Consider the following 19,105-nt stretch of genomic DNA (forward strand, 5'->3'; position numbering starts at 1 on the left):
TGAAATGTTTGTCTGTGGCTTTATTATAGCATCAATCTAGTTTTCCACGGTACTGATATATGTTCTAGAAAATGCTTGTGTATAATAATTTTAATGATACTTTCATGCAGAGATTCATTTTTATTAGAAAGCCTAAGCAGGACAGTTTAAGCAGAATTTATAATTCAGAATTATAGTTCATAAATTATAACTTGAGTGTAGCTCATAGTTAATAGTGTATAATTCACACCAATAGATCCACTTTAAATAAATAGATACATTTGTTTAATCATCAGCCTCTTACTGAATGTCTACCAGGAATAAAGAAGTTTCCTAGATGATAAGAGGATATGAAGAAAAATACATTTAGTCATGTCCCAGTGAGGTTTCTTCCCCCACGCCAATAATTATCTATTTTTAATAAAAGATGTATACTTTCACATAATATTAAGTTTCTGGAATAGATCCTAATTTGGAAGGAATTTATATTAATTTCAAATAGCTTCAAATTCATCCAGGTGAGGTGGTTTGGAGCAAAGGAGAGAACACCAATATGCTAAAGGGTATATACTTCAGTTTCAAAATAGAATTCAATTAATAGTTTATTTTTTGTAAGTTTCCTGCCTTGCATTTTTTTTGCAAACCCAGGGTATTTTCATGTTCAGAATACATATACACATGCATCCATAAACACATATATGCACACACATACTTTCTATACATGTGTACTTATGTCTCTCTGAAATGTGGCCAGCTGCCCAAATACCAGGATTCAAATAAACAAATGTGTACACTGCATCTTAAGCTTTTTATTAAAATATGTTGCAGAGGCACCTGGGTGGCAGCTCAGTCCATTAAGCCTCAGGTCATGATCCCAAGGTCCTGGGATCGAGCCGCACAACGGGCTCCCTGTTCCTTGGGAACATCTCCCTCTCCATCTCCCTCTGCTTGGGCTCTCTCTCTCTCAAGTAAATAAAATCTTCAAAAAAAAATATGTTGCATATGTGTGATTGCTCTCTAGAACAATTTATCTCACATCTATGAAATATTTTCATATGTTGTAAGTTAAAAAGATCCTTGAGCTGATAAAAGTGAAGTCACGTAACAAATCTGCCATACTTTATTCATCAGAGAGTTCCTCTATTCTGCTTACTTAATTTTACACATAATTGTAACAAGCTACATATCCAGTTGCAAAGCTCAAAATTACAGACACAAAATTAGAGGAAGGAGAGTATGACACAGCATTCAAGCTACTTCCCTTTAAATTAGCCACCTACTAACATCACTGAAGTTCATCGTTATTCTGTTCTACCATGAAAGGTTTTTATCAACAATAAACATAGAACATGGAATAACTGTGACACAACGTATGTGTACATGTGTGTGTGTGTGCATATTTGTGTGTATGTGCCTGGCATGTTTCATCTCTGTTAATCTGCCCAGACCAGTGAGGAAAACTGACAGGTAGTTTAGGATTACCCTTACATAGCTATTTTTTCATTTCCTTAATTTGAACAAAATGGAAGATCATTTTATCCTTGGTTGAATTAAATATCCTTTAAAAATCAAAACAAGAGAAAGAAAAAGAAAAAAAAAAAAAAAACCTCTTAAAAATACTAAGAAGAGAAAGAAAAAAACCAGGGTAGATTTTGTGATAGTTCAGGATCTGTCTTTCCTTATCAGCTGAAATTTCTAGATGGAAGATTCAGGTTTTAGGAGAAAAGTTCTTCAGAAAAATTTTGAAAATGGATGTTATTCTCTCAACTTCAGGACAGAATTTAGCTGAAGTTGATGATTACCTAAGGAACACTAGTCTACCCATAAATATCTGGCTTTTGGCCCGATGGAGTAGGCTGTTCTTGAGTTTACCTTCCAGAACCAAACCTTTCATGACCCAGGAAGATAACCCAAAACCAGGTACTGAAGTTTAAAAGATGCTGTTCTTACAGGCATGGAGCTTCCAAAGAGTGATTCTTAAGAATCACAACTTTTAAATCACCCCACATGCCCTTTCCACAACAGCAGAGTGTGAACTGTGTGGGGCTGGAGTTACTCAAAAAAAAAATGTCAATAAGGATCACAACAAGATTGAGCCCTATAATTCATGGTTTTCCACAATCGTTTCTCATTCTCTCTCTCTCTCTCTCTTTTTGAGTGCTTGCCATTGTCATTTTTGGAATGGTCACATTCTTTTATACTTTTTCATTTTTATAAATTTTTATTGATATATAATTCACATACTGCAAAACTCACCCATTTAAAGTGTATAATTTAGTGGGTTTCAGTATATTCACAAACTTGGGCAACCATCCCCACTAACTAATTCCAGAACATATTCATCACTGCAAAAACTCTGTACCATTAGTATTCACTCCCATTCACCCCTCCCTGAGGCCTCTGGCAATCAGTCATCTCTCTTCTATCTCTATGGATTTGCCTCTTCCGAACATTTCGTATAAATGGAATCACACAATATATGGTATGATATACTGATATATATTGAATGTTGTTGAATGGTCTCATTTTATTTCTGCTGTTCATAGTGATAGAATGTTTCTGGTGTTTTTGTCTTTTCCTCTATAATGAAATTTCCATTTTATAAGGGGGTATGTAGAGGCTTGTGTGTTTATTTTGTTTTGCTTCAGTTTGGGTCACCAAGCATCTGTTTCCCTTTCTGGCAATATTTTTCCAATTTCGAGGAACCTACGCCTTCCCTGAAAGGGATGGCCCTACCTCTTCCCCTGAAATGTAGGTAGCGTGTGTCTTGGCCATCTTTGAGACAAATTAGCCTGCCCTTCTTCAACCGCAGCATGGGCATAGGTGCAAGATATCTCCTGTTTGCTTTTCCAGGGCTACTCTCTAGCTTTCTCAGTTCTGTTTTCTGACAAATCCCTCCTTCCCCCTGCCTTGAGCTGGTCTGTACAGACCACATCGAAGGGCCACTTTACCGCATAGCTGCTGATTACTCTCTCACCCCAACTATCTAGTTTTCAAAGCTTGCCAAAAGGTTTCTTTAGCTTTCTATTCTATGTATTCTCCATGTAATTTCAATAAATTCCCTTTTCCGTTCATGTTAGTGTTTATTGTTTTAATCCCAATAACATCAACTAATACAAATCTCATCTATCAAGAAGGGATCAACATAGCATGAGAACACACAGAACACATATACACTATTTAGTTATGGTTCTAGCGAGTAATTATGAGCTTCCTTTGGGAAGATTGAATAAAAATATTACCATTACTCTCTTGTACAGAGAGGCTTAAAGCACCAATAATTCAATGTGTTGTCACTGCACAACCTACGGCTGAAATGATTTTTTGTAAAAGAGCATCTGGATTGGGAGAATGGTCCAATTTTAGAAAGAATGTTATTTTTCTTTGAAGAGAAAAAAGTACACCACTGTTTTTTTTTTTTTAATTAATTTCCTAACTTAGGAAATTTCCAAAACAAAGAGCTGGCCAAAATGGAACATATGGGTGCCCAATTTACATTTTTTTTTCCTGTAGCAACAATAGATTTAATTTTCAAAAGGCAGAACAGCTCAAGATTGAGAAAGTATGCTCTTGGATACCTGATTTTATCCATTATCTTCAACACCTTCTGCTCAGAACATTTATTACGGTGTTATCAAAAGCATACAAAGATGCAGACCTACAATTTTATAGATCATACCGAAGCATGCTGCCTAATATCCACAGAAATAAAATAAAATAGAAAGCCCTCCTGTTATTCCATTTAAGTAAGGGTTGACATTTCATTCATGTACTTTTATTATCCATCCTAGGTTCCTACAGGCAGCCTGTGCACATCATAATTGCTCTTCTGAATTTAAACTATAAGGGCAGGGGACGGATCTGCACTGACTAACATCTGATATTGATTTTTATGACTGTTGGTTAGAAAATATGTGTGCTATGAAGTCAAAAGACAGAGAGGCTCTATCATACCTATTATCTGATTTCATGAAGATCTGACCTCCCCACCAAAGAAAATATTGAAAAGCGCAGAAAGACCAAGGAGGCACTACTTTAATCAAAGGGTCTTGTCCTTTCTGAAACAGATGCACAGAAACTCAGTCCCTGTTTCGCCCTTGGGTGGAGATGGGTGGGGGCTGAGCAGATGGGGGTTGGGGGCGGGAGGAGGACCTCCACTTTGTCTTTCCGTGCATTTTGATGGTAGAACCCTGTGAATGTATTACCTGTTCAGAATTTAAAAACACACAATACAAAAAAACCTACAAAAACCCAAAGGGTCTTGTCTTTGTTCATACTATTATGAAAACGTATCCATTTAGAATACTTTGATAGTTATGGTAAAATATTATTGGAAACAGACTTCGCTTCTTGATCAACACAGTTTGTGCCTTATATTACAGAATAAAGACAGAAGGAGAAAAGTGAGGGCTGTCATCTGATGGGGCAGTTTGAGATTTTCCAATTGCAAACACTAGTAATCCTTGTTGCGGTATTTAGTACAAAGTATGAAGGACTTAATCATAGTAGAGTTCTTTATAATCACAATTTAATTATCTAACCTAATTTCTTTCTCAAGGTAGGACTAAATCATCTCTGGAATGTTAAGTAATATAAGAAAGAGTTAACTAACTTATTAAGACATAAGATCAAGGCAATGTCAAAAATTAAAGTAATATCTTAAAAATTCTTAGCTTATTGATCCTCAGTTTATAAGATCAGAACTTGATATCGTCCAATTCCATTTTCATTTTCAAGACAAGGAGAACTTTTATGCTTAAGGAAGATGAGGGACTCTCTTTACACTAGTTTTGTTGGCTACTACGTATTACCCATTTGGTTAAAACTTCACTCAGACAGGGATGCTGTCTTTCTTGAATATTAATACTCTTGTGATGTTTTCTGTGCTGACGCCTAAACGGAATTTAATCTCATGGCATTATTGCTTATCATTTCTTTGTAAAAGCTCCTATTGAAAAGCTACTACCAGGAGTTATCATGGAAACCCCAGTGTGCTGCTGGGACATCCTGTTACTTCTTCTGTGCATGGGATGATGCAGCTCAGTAGGCACATGGGGCCACGTGTCCAGACGAGGGGGTGCTCTACTACGAACTGTGGAGGCAGGACATGCCAAGCACAGCTGCAGGGAACAGGGAATTCCGCAGCCCATGTTCTTCTCCGTCACTTCATCATCACTAGGGAATGTGTATAAATTGAAATTTGATTTCAATTGTGGATTCTCTCCGACATCGTCAAGGAGGTTTAAAATTACGGCAGCTCTAAACATCAATCAAGAATGTGTGTAATGTTTAAAAGAAGGAGGTTTATTTCTTCTCCCTTGGGGGGATAAAGGAAATGAAAATGGATTAAAGAGTTCTCTAACTCTCTCAGAGCTTAACACTTTTACTTTCCAGTAAAAAGATGTTTTAAAAGCATGATGCTTTGCTTATTATAGTCAGCTTGTCTGTATCTCTCTCAGTGGACTATACTTGTCAATATTCAAGTTGGTATCATTCGCTTCTGGAAAAGCATCATCACTCTGAGAGAATCAGCATAAATGGACCACGTATCAGAAGTCCAACCACAAGGAACTAGAAAAGAATCAGATCCGACATACAAGAAATCATACATCAGGAACCGCAGTGCGGTTGCTCCTCCATGACCCTGATATATAACAACACCAACACCATGTTCCTATGGCGTGGCAACCATGGAGGAAGTCACCCCAACGCCATGGTCCCACAAAATATAGGAGGCTCCTGTTAGCCAGAGATAATCAGTACTGAAGATGGTTGTGGAAATCGAGTACACTTAAAACTGGAAATCAAAAGGCCAGAGTAAATAATGAAAAAAGTTAGATTGAGACTTTCTTCTAAAACACAAAACTAGAAACCATAAAAGCACGTTTAGGAGTTAACAAAATATTGGTTATAATTGGAATTCCTGTATGAGTTCTCACAATGAACAAAAACTAAACCAAAAAGGATTTCTGTGGAGGAACGTGTAATTTTTCTGACAGAATTCTATGACAGCTTGATGTCCTTCACTTTTTATTCTCATGGCCTAAGTAAACAGACAGCCTTTTTGCAAATGGATTTGCTAACCAAAGACCTCACCTATTTATTTATTTATTTTTTGGTCATTTAATCTTTTGATTTTCAACTCATTCTCCTTTGAAACACTCACCAGGAAATCATCCTAATTCTTCACACATTGCTAGAAAACCACAACCTACAGCTTAGTTGTGAAGCCAGGGTTCCCCAGCACCCTCCCCCTAACTTCAGGCCATCCTGTGTCTTTTGCAAAACTTGTGGTTTTGTTCTGCAATTCATTTGTTCAGTATCCAACTGCCTGGAGGCAGACGGACAAACAGGAGGAGTACATGAAGGCATCCAGTGAGAAAGAATGCTTGAGTAAGGACCAGTTCTAAAAATGGTCAGGTTCTTAGCAGTTATTTCTGTGTTATGATGATGTTTGCTTTCCTATACAACCTCATTTCTGCGGGGAGTGCAATAATGAAAAATTCGGATTATGAGGACTGATTTTTAAACCTATTTTAAAGTAAATTCTCTTACACTGAAAGTCTACGAAACCATAATCTATTGGTGTTCTTTTTAGAACTTCATGCAAGACTCAGAGCACACAGGACGTCCTACTGAATGAATGATTAGCATATATCCAAATGAAAGAATCTGGAAATTTTAGTTTGGGGAATTTTAAAGTTTATTCTGTTTTTTCCTTTTAATCTGTTTCAGGGAACAACAGTGAGGCCTCAGTTACTAAACAGGAATTAAGCAGCATCTTCCCTTTTTCAACTAGATCAAGCACTGAAACAGAATGGACCTATAAGAGGCATTTCCTCCTTTATAGGCATTTTCATCTCCTTTGTAAGTCAATAGGTACTGAGATTGGACCTGAGCTAGCATAATAAAGTGTATAAGACTGCATTACAGACAGTCCCCAAATATTTGTGTCTATGACTACCAGCCCAATTTCAAAGATAGATGACTTTAAACAATCTCTTTCACATGTAACAGAACATATATGAATTTAAATAATTTGCAACAATGTCCCTATTCATTGAATTCTATTCTTAGAGGATACAGGACTTGACCCAAAAAACATCTGTAAGTTACAACACGTACTGGCAACAGAGTTGTAGGTTTACCTGAGACTGTGCATTGACATTGGCTCCGTTTGTAACCAAGACCTTTACCACCTCTGCTTGCCCGGCCAAAGATGCTATATGCAAGGCTGTGTTTCCTTTCTGTAAAATGAAAAGATACATCAACTCTCCCTCTTTATTTCTCTGTTTTAACATTTTATAAAATATGGAATCCCTCTATGTTTATACGTTTCCCAAAGAGAACGTGGTTGGCAAGTTATCTCATGAGATGCTTGCCCTGATTCTTATCGAGGGCGGAATCCTCACTGAATCTGTTAAGTGACACAACAAGCATTCAATAGGGGATACTGACCTTTGTAGCTGCATCCACATTGGCTTCTCTCTGTAGCAGTTCAGAAACAACTTCTACATGGCCTTCTTTGGAAGCAAGATGGAGCGCGTTCAACCCATTCTGATTAAGAGTGAAGGGAAAGCTTTACTTAGCATGTTGAGAACAGAGCAGCAAACAGTCTACGTAGAACTCTTAAGATCACATCCCACCAACAATCACTTGTATGTGTGCAATGTAGAAACTTGAATTACAAATAAAGGTACTTAAAAGTCAGGTGGGTTGTTCTGGTATCATTAGTTACTAAATTTTAGGAATTATTAAAGGATGCCTACCTACATTTCTGAATGCTTCTTTAACAAAGCAGAGTCATTTGAAAATCTAAGCTGATGACATTTAACCAACTGAGCAAACAAACAAAACAACAAAATAATAGGGGTGCCTGAGTGGCTCAGTTGTTAAGCAGCTGCCTTCAGCTCAGGTCATGATCCCAGAGTTCTGGGATCAGGCCCCGTATCGGGCTCCCTGCTCAGAGGGAAGCCTGCTTCTCCCTCTCCCACTCCCCCTGCTTGTGTTCCCTCTCTCACTGTCTCTCTCTGTCAAATAAATAAAACCTTTAAAAAACAAACAAAAACAAAAACAAACACTAAACTGGCAAAAAGAGAGAGTCTTGGCAATAACTAATGAAAGATTCAAGGAGTTTCACACAGTCTGGATGTTTAAAATCTTCGGCAAAAAATTAAATAGCATCAATAACCACAACTAACCTGATTGCAAATGTTGATGTCAACCCCATTTTTTATGTAGTCAAGGGCCTTTTCTAGGTGTCCAGCTCGAGCTGCTCTTAAGTAACTGGCATTGGCATCAGACTAAAATAAAAAAGAAAGACATTTTGATGAAAAACAAAACTCAAAGAATGTTAGACCTATTCAACTTACAGTCCAAACTAAAAGAACGATTTTTAAATTGAACTATTATATTCTAACATGAAAATACTCTTAAAGGTCTTTTAAAGGCACTAGGGAAAGGACAAATTCTTGAAGAGTTGCTTTTAAGTATACAAAGTTACCTCTTATGTGATGTCCTAACTGATTCTGAACTGAAAGAGAAAATTCCCCATACTATGTAGGTACTTTAAATCTACATACAATTCCTAGAGAGTAAAGAGATACCCCATAACTTCCTGGTGGTCTCATTATGAAAATCTCACTGTTTTATTTTGTCAGAAACTTCACATCTATCCCATTCTTTCACATTAAACTATTACAACCAACTTTTCAATTCATAGTTTCACAAATACATTTAACATTGTTATACTAGTTTAAGAGGAATTTGGAGGATGTTCTCTTAGATTTTCTTACAGCACATGGCCATGTGCTAGAATACTGAATGTATCTGAAAAGCATCTATAAATGTCTATCCAAATTATGAAGCATACTTCCCATATATTATCAAGTAAGCGAAGGCCACCACCTGAGTATTAGCAGGAGCAAATAAATAAATGCGCATGTATTTAAAAACAACAAAAACCAAATCTGTGATACATTCACCAAAAGCTTACAACTCTGCCTTTCTGCTAAACTCTAGTACCCACGATTATGGGGTTGAAACCACCTACCAGTGAAGTCTTTAACAGAAAGACAGTGAGAGGAAAAACTTCAAAGTCAGATCTGCACAATTTAGAAAGGAGTCCTGCTTCGTGTAGAACACCACAGAAGCAGGTTTCCGAAAGGAGAGCCAAACCCATCTCGTCACTGGTTATCAAAGCAATCATGCAGCGTATGGCTTAAACAACAGAGGAGAGAGTGTCTTCTGTCACCCATTTGGCAAATACCTTTGAAGCCCCCTGTTCACAGGCCACCTCATCTGGAAAGCCTTCCCAGACCTCCCGGGCAGAGATGTGTGGCTCTGTGCTCCCAGAGCATTAATTTCATTAAGCCCTCTTGGTATTTCTCACATAGGCATTAGAGTTTTGGGTGTACCTGTCCTTCTTCCTCCCAAATTGTAAGCCCCTTAAGAACAAGCATAGGCAGATCAAGGGGTAGACAACTGGAAAGCGGCCAAGACGCCAATCTTTGAGGAATGACTAATTCATCCCTGGAAATGTAACTGAGCTGAAGAAATCCCATCTTCTCAGAAATGTCTTTGGTTCTGGTTGGGCCAATTTAGTTAGGATTCGACTTGCTCAGGTCCTCAAAGGAGAGCCCACCATCTCTACAGTGTCCATCCTTCTCGTGTATGCCTCTCTGAAGGAGTATCCCTTTTCCTCTAAAACAGGCCTTCCCAATCTCAGCACTACTGGCATTTCTTTTTTAAGATTTTACTTTATCTTGAGTAATCTCTACACCCAACGTGGGGCTCAAACCCACAACCCAGAGATCAAGAGTCACGTGTTCCATGGAGAAAGCCAGGTGGGAACCCCTACTGGCATTTTGATTCAGGTAATTCTTTGATGTGGGAGATGTTCCTGTTCAGTGTCAATGTTTACTAGCATTCCTGGCCTTTACCAACTATCCCCTAGTGCGACTAGTAAAAATGTATCCTCAGTTGCCAAATTTCCCTAGCCGGCAGGGGAGGGAGGGACTTCTCCAGCTGAGAACCACTGCTCTGAATGAGGGGTAGGCTAATTTATTTACAGATTATAGGGTTCATAGGCTTCACTCTTTGGCCTGAGTTACCACATGCCTAGACTTACCACAAGGCAGTGACTACAGTATAACATTCATCTTTCTGTTTTCCCTGCAATTAGAATCATCCTGGCCCATTAGCAGGTGCTTAAAAATGTTTTGTGAATGAATGAACCAATAAATAAGTAAATTGTGTGGAAGTAACTATATCAATTAAAATATCGCCTGCAACAATACAGAAAGGTTTCTTCCCAATAACAGCAGCTATTTCAATGGAGAAGCTACTAGAATACCAAGCTGACTTCCAGAAATGATAAAGGAAGCCACTGAGTCAGGTATCTGGGAACACACGCAGCTGTTGCCAAAATAAAACTGGGACTGGAGTCAAGCATGCAAATCATTTAATCAGAGCTTCAAATAAGACAAAGGACAAACCGAAGTTTCCAGGAATTTTAAGAAAAATGAAATATGATTTTTAAAGAGGCTCACTACTTTGAAAGGGTTAGGATTTTTTCTTGTTTGGTTTTTTCTTTTTGGGTTTTTTCTTGGTCTGGTTTAAAGTTCAGTTAGAAATAAATTAGCTAAGCAAGGATGGCTCATTGTACCATAAAACATCATCTCCTTTGTGCCTGCTCAATGACTTATCAGTGAATTTGCCCAGAAGGGCTCTGATGCCATTCTGGGAACAAATGACATCAGTCTGCCTGGATATTTCAACTGCCAGAGATAACAACTGTGAGTAAAGCATCCCCACTTCTGACTTAAAGTGCATAAAAACAGCAGCTAAAGAAGTTCCAATAGAGATATCATGATTCAAGGAAAGCCTCTGCATTCATTCCACATCTGAGAAGTTTGGTGATTGTATATACTGTCCATTTACCTCTCAGAATTTTCCCACCAGACTCCCTAAAGAAAAGCCAAATACAAACAACATAAGCCATATTTTCTAATTCAGTGGTTCTCTACCTACTTGGAGTTCAGATTCTTTTGAGATTAACAAAAATTACAAGGAACTATTTTTCCTTTAACAGTTGTGCATGGACACATCCATACACCAAATCTGCACATACACATCAAATCTGCAGGCACACACCTAATTCGCACACTAACGTCACGTGGTTCAGGATAGCCAAGCCTTCTCATGGATTCATGTTTAAGAACACCTACTCTAAAGATGAAGGGCTTTCTGGTGGATACCTTCACCATATCTATTTCACCCAGTGACCCTGGTACCAGATAATCCTCTGAGGTAGGTAGTCTTCCACCTGAGAACTTTAAGAACAAGAGAAAAAACAAAACTTGTTTTTCTTCACTTTTCTCAGCCCTCTGTTATATACAGGCATGCTTAACACAATAATCTTACACTTCAAAGAAAGAGTATGCAGGGAGAAACAGGGAGGAAAATATAAAGAAGAAGCAAGAGGAGGAACATGAAATCTGCCTGGGAGAAAAATGACGTCTTACGAAGTGAAGTTATTCATGGCTACAGAAAAGGAGCCAAGAAGATCCTCCATTTATTCTCAACCACCAGCAAGCAATGCAGCCACATCTTCCTTCCACGAACATTTGTTGAATACTGATGGTGCGCTAGGCGTGCTGACATCTGGGTGCGCGGCGGCAAACGCAACAGAGCAGCACAAATGAAGACTCACTTGCTTTTCACCTCAGTCTTAAGCTTTTCCAAATCATGTTGCTTAGGTAGCAGGGAAATAATGGATTCTTCACTTTTTTTTTTTTTTTTTTCAAATTTTGTCCACAGTTACCTTTACAATGTTATTTCCTTAATGCTAAAATACATATAAGATTTTGTATTTGGCTTAATATCAGTGTATTGCATCTCTTAGCTGTCATTTCCTTAAGAAACTAAGGAGTTACTCTCACCACAGGCTACAGCCTGCTTTTTCATCTTAAATGTTCTATCATTAACAATGCCCCATGCCAGTTGTAGACACAACACTACAGAAGGACATCAGGTCTCCTGAGAAGCTGAGCTCTGCCACATGAAAAGTCCTACAGAGGAGGTCACCCTTAAGGAGTCAACTGACCTAAAATGAATGTAAGCAGATTGGTCAGCATTTTTTTCCCCTAGATGATCAAAATCTGAAAGAAGCATCTGGAAAATGATAATATCTTTTATCACCACTTCATGTCTTGTCTACTTAGTCATTTTACTAGACAGGAAAGAAATATGAACCATGGATGTTTTTCAAGGAAACAGCTTCAAGGATAGAGTCAAGCATTATTATGAATTAACCTAATAACTCAGCATTCCCACCAATACTGAAATATTGATATTATTCAGCAGAAAGCAGTGATTGGAATGAATAAGCATTTCCCAAATCCCAACCTCAGTAACCTCAGTAATAAGCCAACACTTCATAACTCTGACTACATGCTAGACACTATTGCACGTACTTATAATAACTTCATTATATTAGTCACTTAATATTCTATATATTAATTTCATGAGTCCTTATATTAAGTTAGCCCTTATAATATTTCCATGAAGTAGTACAGTGAGTTAAACAGTGTCTCCCCAAATTCATGTTCACCTGCAAACTCAGAATATAAACATTATTTGGATATAGGATCTTTGCAGATATAATTAGCTAAGATGAGGTCAGACCGCATTTAAATGGGCCCTAAATACAATGACTGATGTCTTTGGAAGAAGAAAAGATATATATGTATAACATCATTATGTTGTACACCTCAAACTAATATAATGTTACATGTCAACTATACCTCAAAGAAAAAGAAAAGAAGAGGAGACACACAGATACATAAGAGAGAACATGTAAAGATGCAGGAAGAGACTGAAAGTAAGTTGACAATAAGATAAACAATGCCAGGAGCCACCAGAAGCTGGAAGAGTCAAAGAAGAATAACACACCAGAGCCTTTGGAGGGAGTAGGGCCCTGTGGACACCTCGATTTTGGACTTTTGGCCTCCAGAACTGTCAGTCAATTCATTTCTATTGTTGTAAGTCACCAGGTGTGTGGTGGTCTGCTACGGTGGCCCTCAGTACCCTCACTAGCTCCATTTTACAGATGAGGAAAGCAATAGAAAGAATGCCTGATTTCCCCAGGGACACACAGCTTCTGAATGGCAGGAATGCAAACCCAAACAGTCTGACTCCAGAATGCAAGCTGTTCATCACTACTTTAAGAAAAGGCTTAAGGTACCTGGGTGGCTCAGTCAGTTGAGTGTCCAGTTCTTGGATTTCTGCCCAGGTCATGATCTCAGGGTCCTGGGATCGAGCCCCACGTCACGCTCCAGCCTGCTTAAGATTCTCTCTCCGTCTCCCTCCACCCCTCGAGCACCCACACAAGCATGCATGTGTGCACCCTCAATCTCTCTCAAGAAATGGGGGGCTTAATAAGCGTTTGCTTAATAAGTGTTTGCTCCATAGTTTATGCTTGGAGACTCTTGGTTCACTCGTTCATTCATCTTCCATCCATCCATCAGTCCATCCAACCACTAAATTAACCATGCAAATACTTTCAGGTACAACAAACATTACCAAGAACATATAACGCATCAGCCACTGCAACTAGGTACTAATGTTAAAGATATGAACCATAAATTCCTTTGATTCTCTTACCTTGATCTGAAGATCCCCAAATTTCCTAGCCACTCAGGTATACAACTTTGGTGTGAACCTTTTAACTTAGGTATAATTGACATATCATATTAGTTTCAGGCATACAAGGCAATGACTTGATATTTATATGTGTTGTAAAGGGATCACCACAATAGTCTAGTTACCAGTGGGTCTCCATACACAGCTACAGATCAGGTGTGTGTGCCTGTGTGAGAAATGAGAGGTGTGAATCCTTGACTTCTTGTTTCTTCTTTATTTTCTCCCTCAGACTCTCTTCCAGAAAATGATGTGTATACTTTCTATTAAATATTCTGTATCCAGGGGGCTTTTATAGCTTTTATTTACCCTTAAAAAGTATTTATCAGGGTGGCTCAGTTGGTTAAGCATCTGACTCTGATTCCAGCTCAGGTCATGATCTCAGGGTTGTGAGATGGAGCCCTGAGTGGGGACCACACTGAGCAGGAGGTCTGCTTGAGGTTCTCTCTCTCCCTCTGCACCCCACCCCCAACTCTTTCTCTAAAAACAAAATTTTTTTTAAAAAGTACTTATAATGCGTATCATACATACAAAAGAATGCACGAAACATATATCAACAGTTTCGAGAAATAATGAAAGAAACGCCGGCACGCCTGGTAAGCTCAAGAATGAAATTTACAAGCAGTTCTACAGACTTCCCATCGGTCCTTCCTTGACCAGCTCTCCCAAGGCATCCTCTGTTCCCGTTAATCATTCTCACAACTTTCCTCATAGTTTTCACATCTATGTAAACTTCTCTAACCTAAATACTATGCAGCTGACTGTCTTTGCATTCTCTGTAGGAGGAATCATACATTTGGACCCTTCTGTGACATGCCTCCTTTGTGTGCTGTTCTGTTTCTTGGAATCCTGCATGCTGACATGGGTAACTGCAGTTCGTTCATCACGGAGGCTGCAGAGGATTCCATTACGTGATTGTAACATAATCTGTTTACCCACTGTGGAGTTGATGAATGTTTGAGTTGTTTCCAGTTTGGGTCTCCTACGAAGTGTGTTGCCGTGAACATTCTGGACCCAGTCCCGGTGCACACAGGCAAGGATTTTTAAGGCATATACCTAGTATCGCAAATGCTGTATCATTTGCTATGCACTAACTCAACTTTATTAGTTAAAGGCAAACTGTTTTTCAAAGTGACTGTACCAGGTTATACTTTCTATGGTTGTGATTATTGATCATTTCATATTCCTTAGCAATTAATCTTTGGGGATTCTTTCAGGCCTGGATTAATGATACCATACTCTGAAAAGGACTTTATGATTGCTCCTTCCAGTTGCCTTGAGGCACTATTAACCCAAGATTATTTTTAAAATAAATGCTTGCCTTGAGCATTTTTTGCCTTTGTTTCAAAAGACTATTTAGATAAATTTAGACTTCCAACTGGTATGGATAGGAGGGATTCCTTGTGGTTACAAATTCTCATGGAAGATTTTTTTCCCCCCTTCCAGCTGGTGATAAATTGAGACAGAGAAGATTTTGCTACACTTTCTATGGGGTGGGTTTATTTCCAATCCACCTTTATATTGGGAGCCACACACTTTGGGGCCCAGTTTATTAGGGGATCTCTTATTAAACTGTGCACTTTGAGCATGTTCAAGGCTTTATCTTCTGTGCCCTGTGTTTATGCAGACAAGTGAAACTGGTTCTTGCTTTCATGTCATTTTACCTCTACAGAGCCCTTACTTTCTTTGTGTCAGCTTACAAATACATTTCAAAGGACTTATTTTTATCATTATCCTAACATCTTAGCTTTCCTTACAGCTGGAAATACACTTAATATTTTTTTAAAGATTTCATTTATTTATTAGAGTGATAGACAGCACAAGCAGGCAGAGCAGCAGGCAAAGGGAGAGGGAGAAGCAGGCTCTCCACTGAGCAGGGAGCCTGGGATCATGACCTGAGCCAAAGGCAGAGGCTTCCAACTGAGCCACCCAGGTGCTCCCACTTAACACTTTTCCCCCATTCACCCTGCTCTAATTGCTCAGTTCAGACTCTAGCCCTGTGATGCCCAGATCATTCTCAAAACCTCTAAGAGGTTGTAGTCAGAACACGCCCCCTAGTTGAACATTCCAGACGCGCTGAACACTGTTCAGGAGCCACTGGGGATTCTGAGAAAATCATGACAAAAGATGCCAATTAAGAGACTTCATTAAGCATTTTATGTAGGTAATTTTTATACATGCATTTTTAGTGTTTATTTCTTAAAAATTCAGCCAGGACAGGCACCTTCATGACAGAGTTTGAAAAACTAACTTCTTAAAAGTAAGTGGCTTGAGGTCACACAGCTAATAAGTAAACAGTCAGGACTGAAAGCCTTTACTGCTTAAGAAAAGCCCAAACTCTCCCCTCTATGCCAGTGGTTCTGTGTGGCCCTAGAAGTGAAAAATCCCGAGATCAAGAGCGAGGCCGCCTAAGCAGATTTCCTTATGTCTGTCTACAGTTTCACCCCAGGTAGATGCACTGTTAACTGCTTTATCTGTTGATGTTTGAGGGCATGCTTCATTTGTAAGAATGCTTCTGCTCTTAAACCACAATATTCAATTGCTATAGGATGGTCTGGGAGGCCCTTTAAAACCAGAGGCAAACAAACACTCCCAGACTGAACTAAAAACATGAATGCTGATCTTGAAGGCAATCTAGACAGCTTTTTAATCCCCCAAGGGCTTAGTATTTGTAGACAGGCCCCATAATTTCCTGGCACTGTGACATCAGCCAGTGCATCCCTTTGCCAGTAATGCTGGCCACCAGCCCTCTAACCCCCCTCCCCCATTAACAGACTCAGCAACTCAATCCTAGGCCCAGCTTCAATGTCACTTCACCTGTGCAATCCTCCTCCACAAACGCCACACGATCCCCCTCTCAGGGCTCCTACAGCACTTGGTCTGTTCCGCTCGGGTACAAGCTGTTTATCAAGATGGACTGTGATCTCTTGTAGGGCAGGTCCTCGTCTTGCTCAGGGCTGCATTCTACATAACAGAATCCCAGTAAATGCTGAATGAAGAAATGCTGACCCTTGTATGGACCAATGCTCTAACTACTCCCCGAGGAGCAAACACCTTAACTCGGCTTAACTCGGAACCCAAACCCTCTGCTCTTTCTTACTATCTCTGCATTTCATCCGAGAAAGGTTAAGGGTCTAGTGACAGACTTGGGTTCTTCTGCACCTGAAGCTTCTTCCACACTGATAAAGGGGTCAGTGCTCAGCGGGTCTGAGATTACTATGGTTCCCTACTTCACCTTGGGCAGAGCACCGATTTCTGCGACGCTTGCTGGGATCACCTGCGGAGCAATGTTATTTGTTTTAGCGATACCTGTCGGAAGGTTCGTGCAGGTGAGGTCTGCAATCTACTGTACTTTGCGACTCAGAAGACACTGAAGTGCTCTGGTATCTAAGAACATGGTCTCATGACCAACAACGATTGGACACCTATAATCTGTGGGGCATTTTCCATAGATTGCCCCAAATTCCTCTCACAGGGATGGGACCCAGTCTGGGTTACCATCATCCACATTTACAGAAAGTCGGGTTAGGTAACTTACCCAAGGGCATTTTTCTAGAAACTGGCAGAGGCAAGATTCGAATTCGTGTCTCCCTGGTTTTAGAACTCTGCCCTTAATCCCCACTCTTTCAGGCTTCCTTGGCTCCATGCTCCAGAGTAATATAAAAAAGGAAGAAGAACATACATTCGTGGAGTAAAGAAGGAAAGAAAGAGCAAGAATATTTACTTGGAGTCATCAGAGTGACAGGTACTCTGCTAGGTTCTTTCCAGGTCCTGCTGGAGTGTGGTCATTGTTCTTCTGACTGACATCTGTCCCTCACCTTTCCTTTTGTCAACACAGGACGGTGCCGGAATACAGACGCCCCCGCTCGACTGGTAATCAGTTGTGGTTTTCTTCCCACATGTTTATGCCAGTGGTCCTGGTTGTTGTAATTATGGAATTTAATTACGTACTATTTAAAGTATAAAATAGTGCAGAGACAGGATATTTTTATGAAAACTAAATTAAATGCTTTGGAAAGACTTATTAGAAAGAAGTTTCCTAAAAATATTCCTGCTGAATCAGATATGAATGGGATGACGGTAAGAGACTAAAATAAAAACCAGAAAAATCCAGAAAGATTCTGTACTCACATTACTTCACCCATTGCTTTAATCTCGAGCTTTCCTTCGAAGAGACTGAAACCGGGACTCCTAGAAAGAGCATTTATGGTATAGAAGGCCAAAGAGAGTAACAGTCAGGGGATTCACGCTTAGAGAAAAGCCTTCCTCTTTATATACACTTTGGGAAAATGGATGTATTTTTCTGTGACTTAGGGTAACACTCAAAAGTTTATGAAATAAACGTACCTTTTAGCATTCCTGACTGATAGTTATTTTTTTAAAGTTAACCAAATAACTACTGATACAAGTTTTGCTGAATAAAAGGCCTTCTGTTAATCATGCTTTCGACTTCTCAAGAAGTTAATTTCAAGAGGGTTCTAAGACACCTTTAATAAAGCATCTAATAAACACCTCCAGAAGCATCATCTGGGGGGTGGGCAGATCTAACAGAACTGTTGCCTGGCCATGCCTCGGAAAATATGGCCCAGGAAGAGCACCAATGTTATGATCTTTTCACACTGGATGCACTGATTCAGGCGTGAATGGCAACACCAGCTGCATCTACACAGACACGTCAGAAAATGGGTAAATCTGTTTACTTAAACCCACATTCTTAACTTCACTGTGGGCTTGTGCTAAAAGTGAAATCACAAGTCTGGGTCTTTAAGGCATCAACATTGTATCTCTCCTGAGCAGTAAAACAGATCCTCAAAGTGGCTATTGCATTTACTCCATCACCAGGACTGGGAGTTCGTAGTCCACACAGGGTTCAACATCTGGCAGCTCAGCAGTGGTGTCAACTTGGCCTTGACTCTGAGCATACAGTTACTGCTTTCAGTGATCATACAGTCTGGCCATGCAGGCTGGAGCCGGCAAGCAGGATGAGATTTTATGGTAGCAGAACCTACAGAAGAGGATGAAGTCCACAGATGCTACTGAGAAAAGCCATTTCTACATACTGAATATGACTGAACGGCTAAGAGGAGGAGAAGCAGGAATTCTAGAAGGGGCCCAGTAAGGGGGGGAAAGAAGAAAGGAGAAGCCCCTGGGTGGCTCAGTCAGGTAAGCATCTTTCTTCAGCTCAGGTCCTGATCCCAAAGCATGGAGCTCCCCACTCAGCTGGAAGGAAGCCTGCTTCTTCCTCTCCCTCTGCCCATCCCCCTGGCTGGTGCATGCTCTCTCTCTCTCTCAAATGAATAAATAAAATCTTAAGAAGAAGAAGAAGAAGAGGGAGAAAAAGAAGGAGGAGAAAGAAAAAGTGAGCAGAGATATAGAAATGGCAAGGTTTCAGGAATGGCAAATAAACAATTTCTACCGAAAAAGG

General features: G+C 39.6%; 1 protein-coding gene across 3 annotated transcripts in view; it reads right to left on the bottom strand.

Moving 5' to 3' along the window:
* The window catches only part of ANK3 (ankyrin 3), a 667,426-nt gene that overhangs the window by 216,375 nt on the left and 431,946 nt on the right, over window positions 1-19,105 (bottom strand). For all 3 annotated transcript variants that reach the window (XM_032312011.1, XM_032312010.1, XM_032312012.1), the window contains 3 exons: window positions 8,181-8,282; window positions 7,438-7,536; window positions 7,128-7,226 (listed from right to left, as the gene is read on the bottom strand). In XM_032312011.1, the coding sequence (XP_032167902.1) occupies window positions 7,128-7,226; window positions 7,438-7,536; window positions 8,181-8,282 (300 nt within the window). The remainder of the gene's footprint in view (window positions 1-7,127; window positions 7,227-7,437; window positions 7,537-8,180; window positions 8,283-19,105) is intronic.

Source organism: Mustela erminea, chromosome 14, assembly GCF_009829155.1.
Source record: "Mustela erminea isolate mMusErm1 chromosome 14, mMusErm1.Pri, whole genome shotgun sequence".
NCBI lineage: Eukaryota > Metazoa > Chordata > Mammalia > Carnivora > Mustelidae > Mustela > Mustela erminea.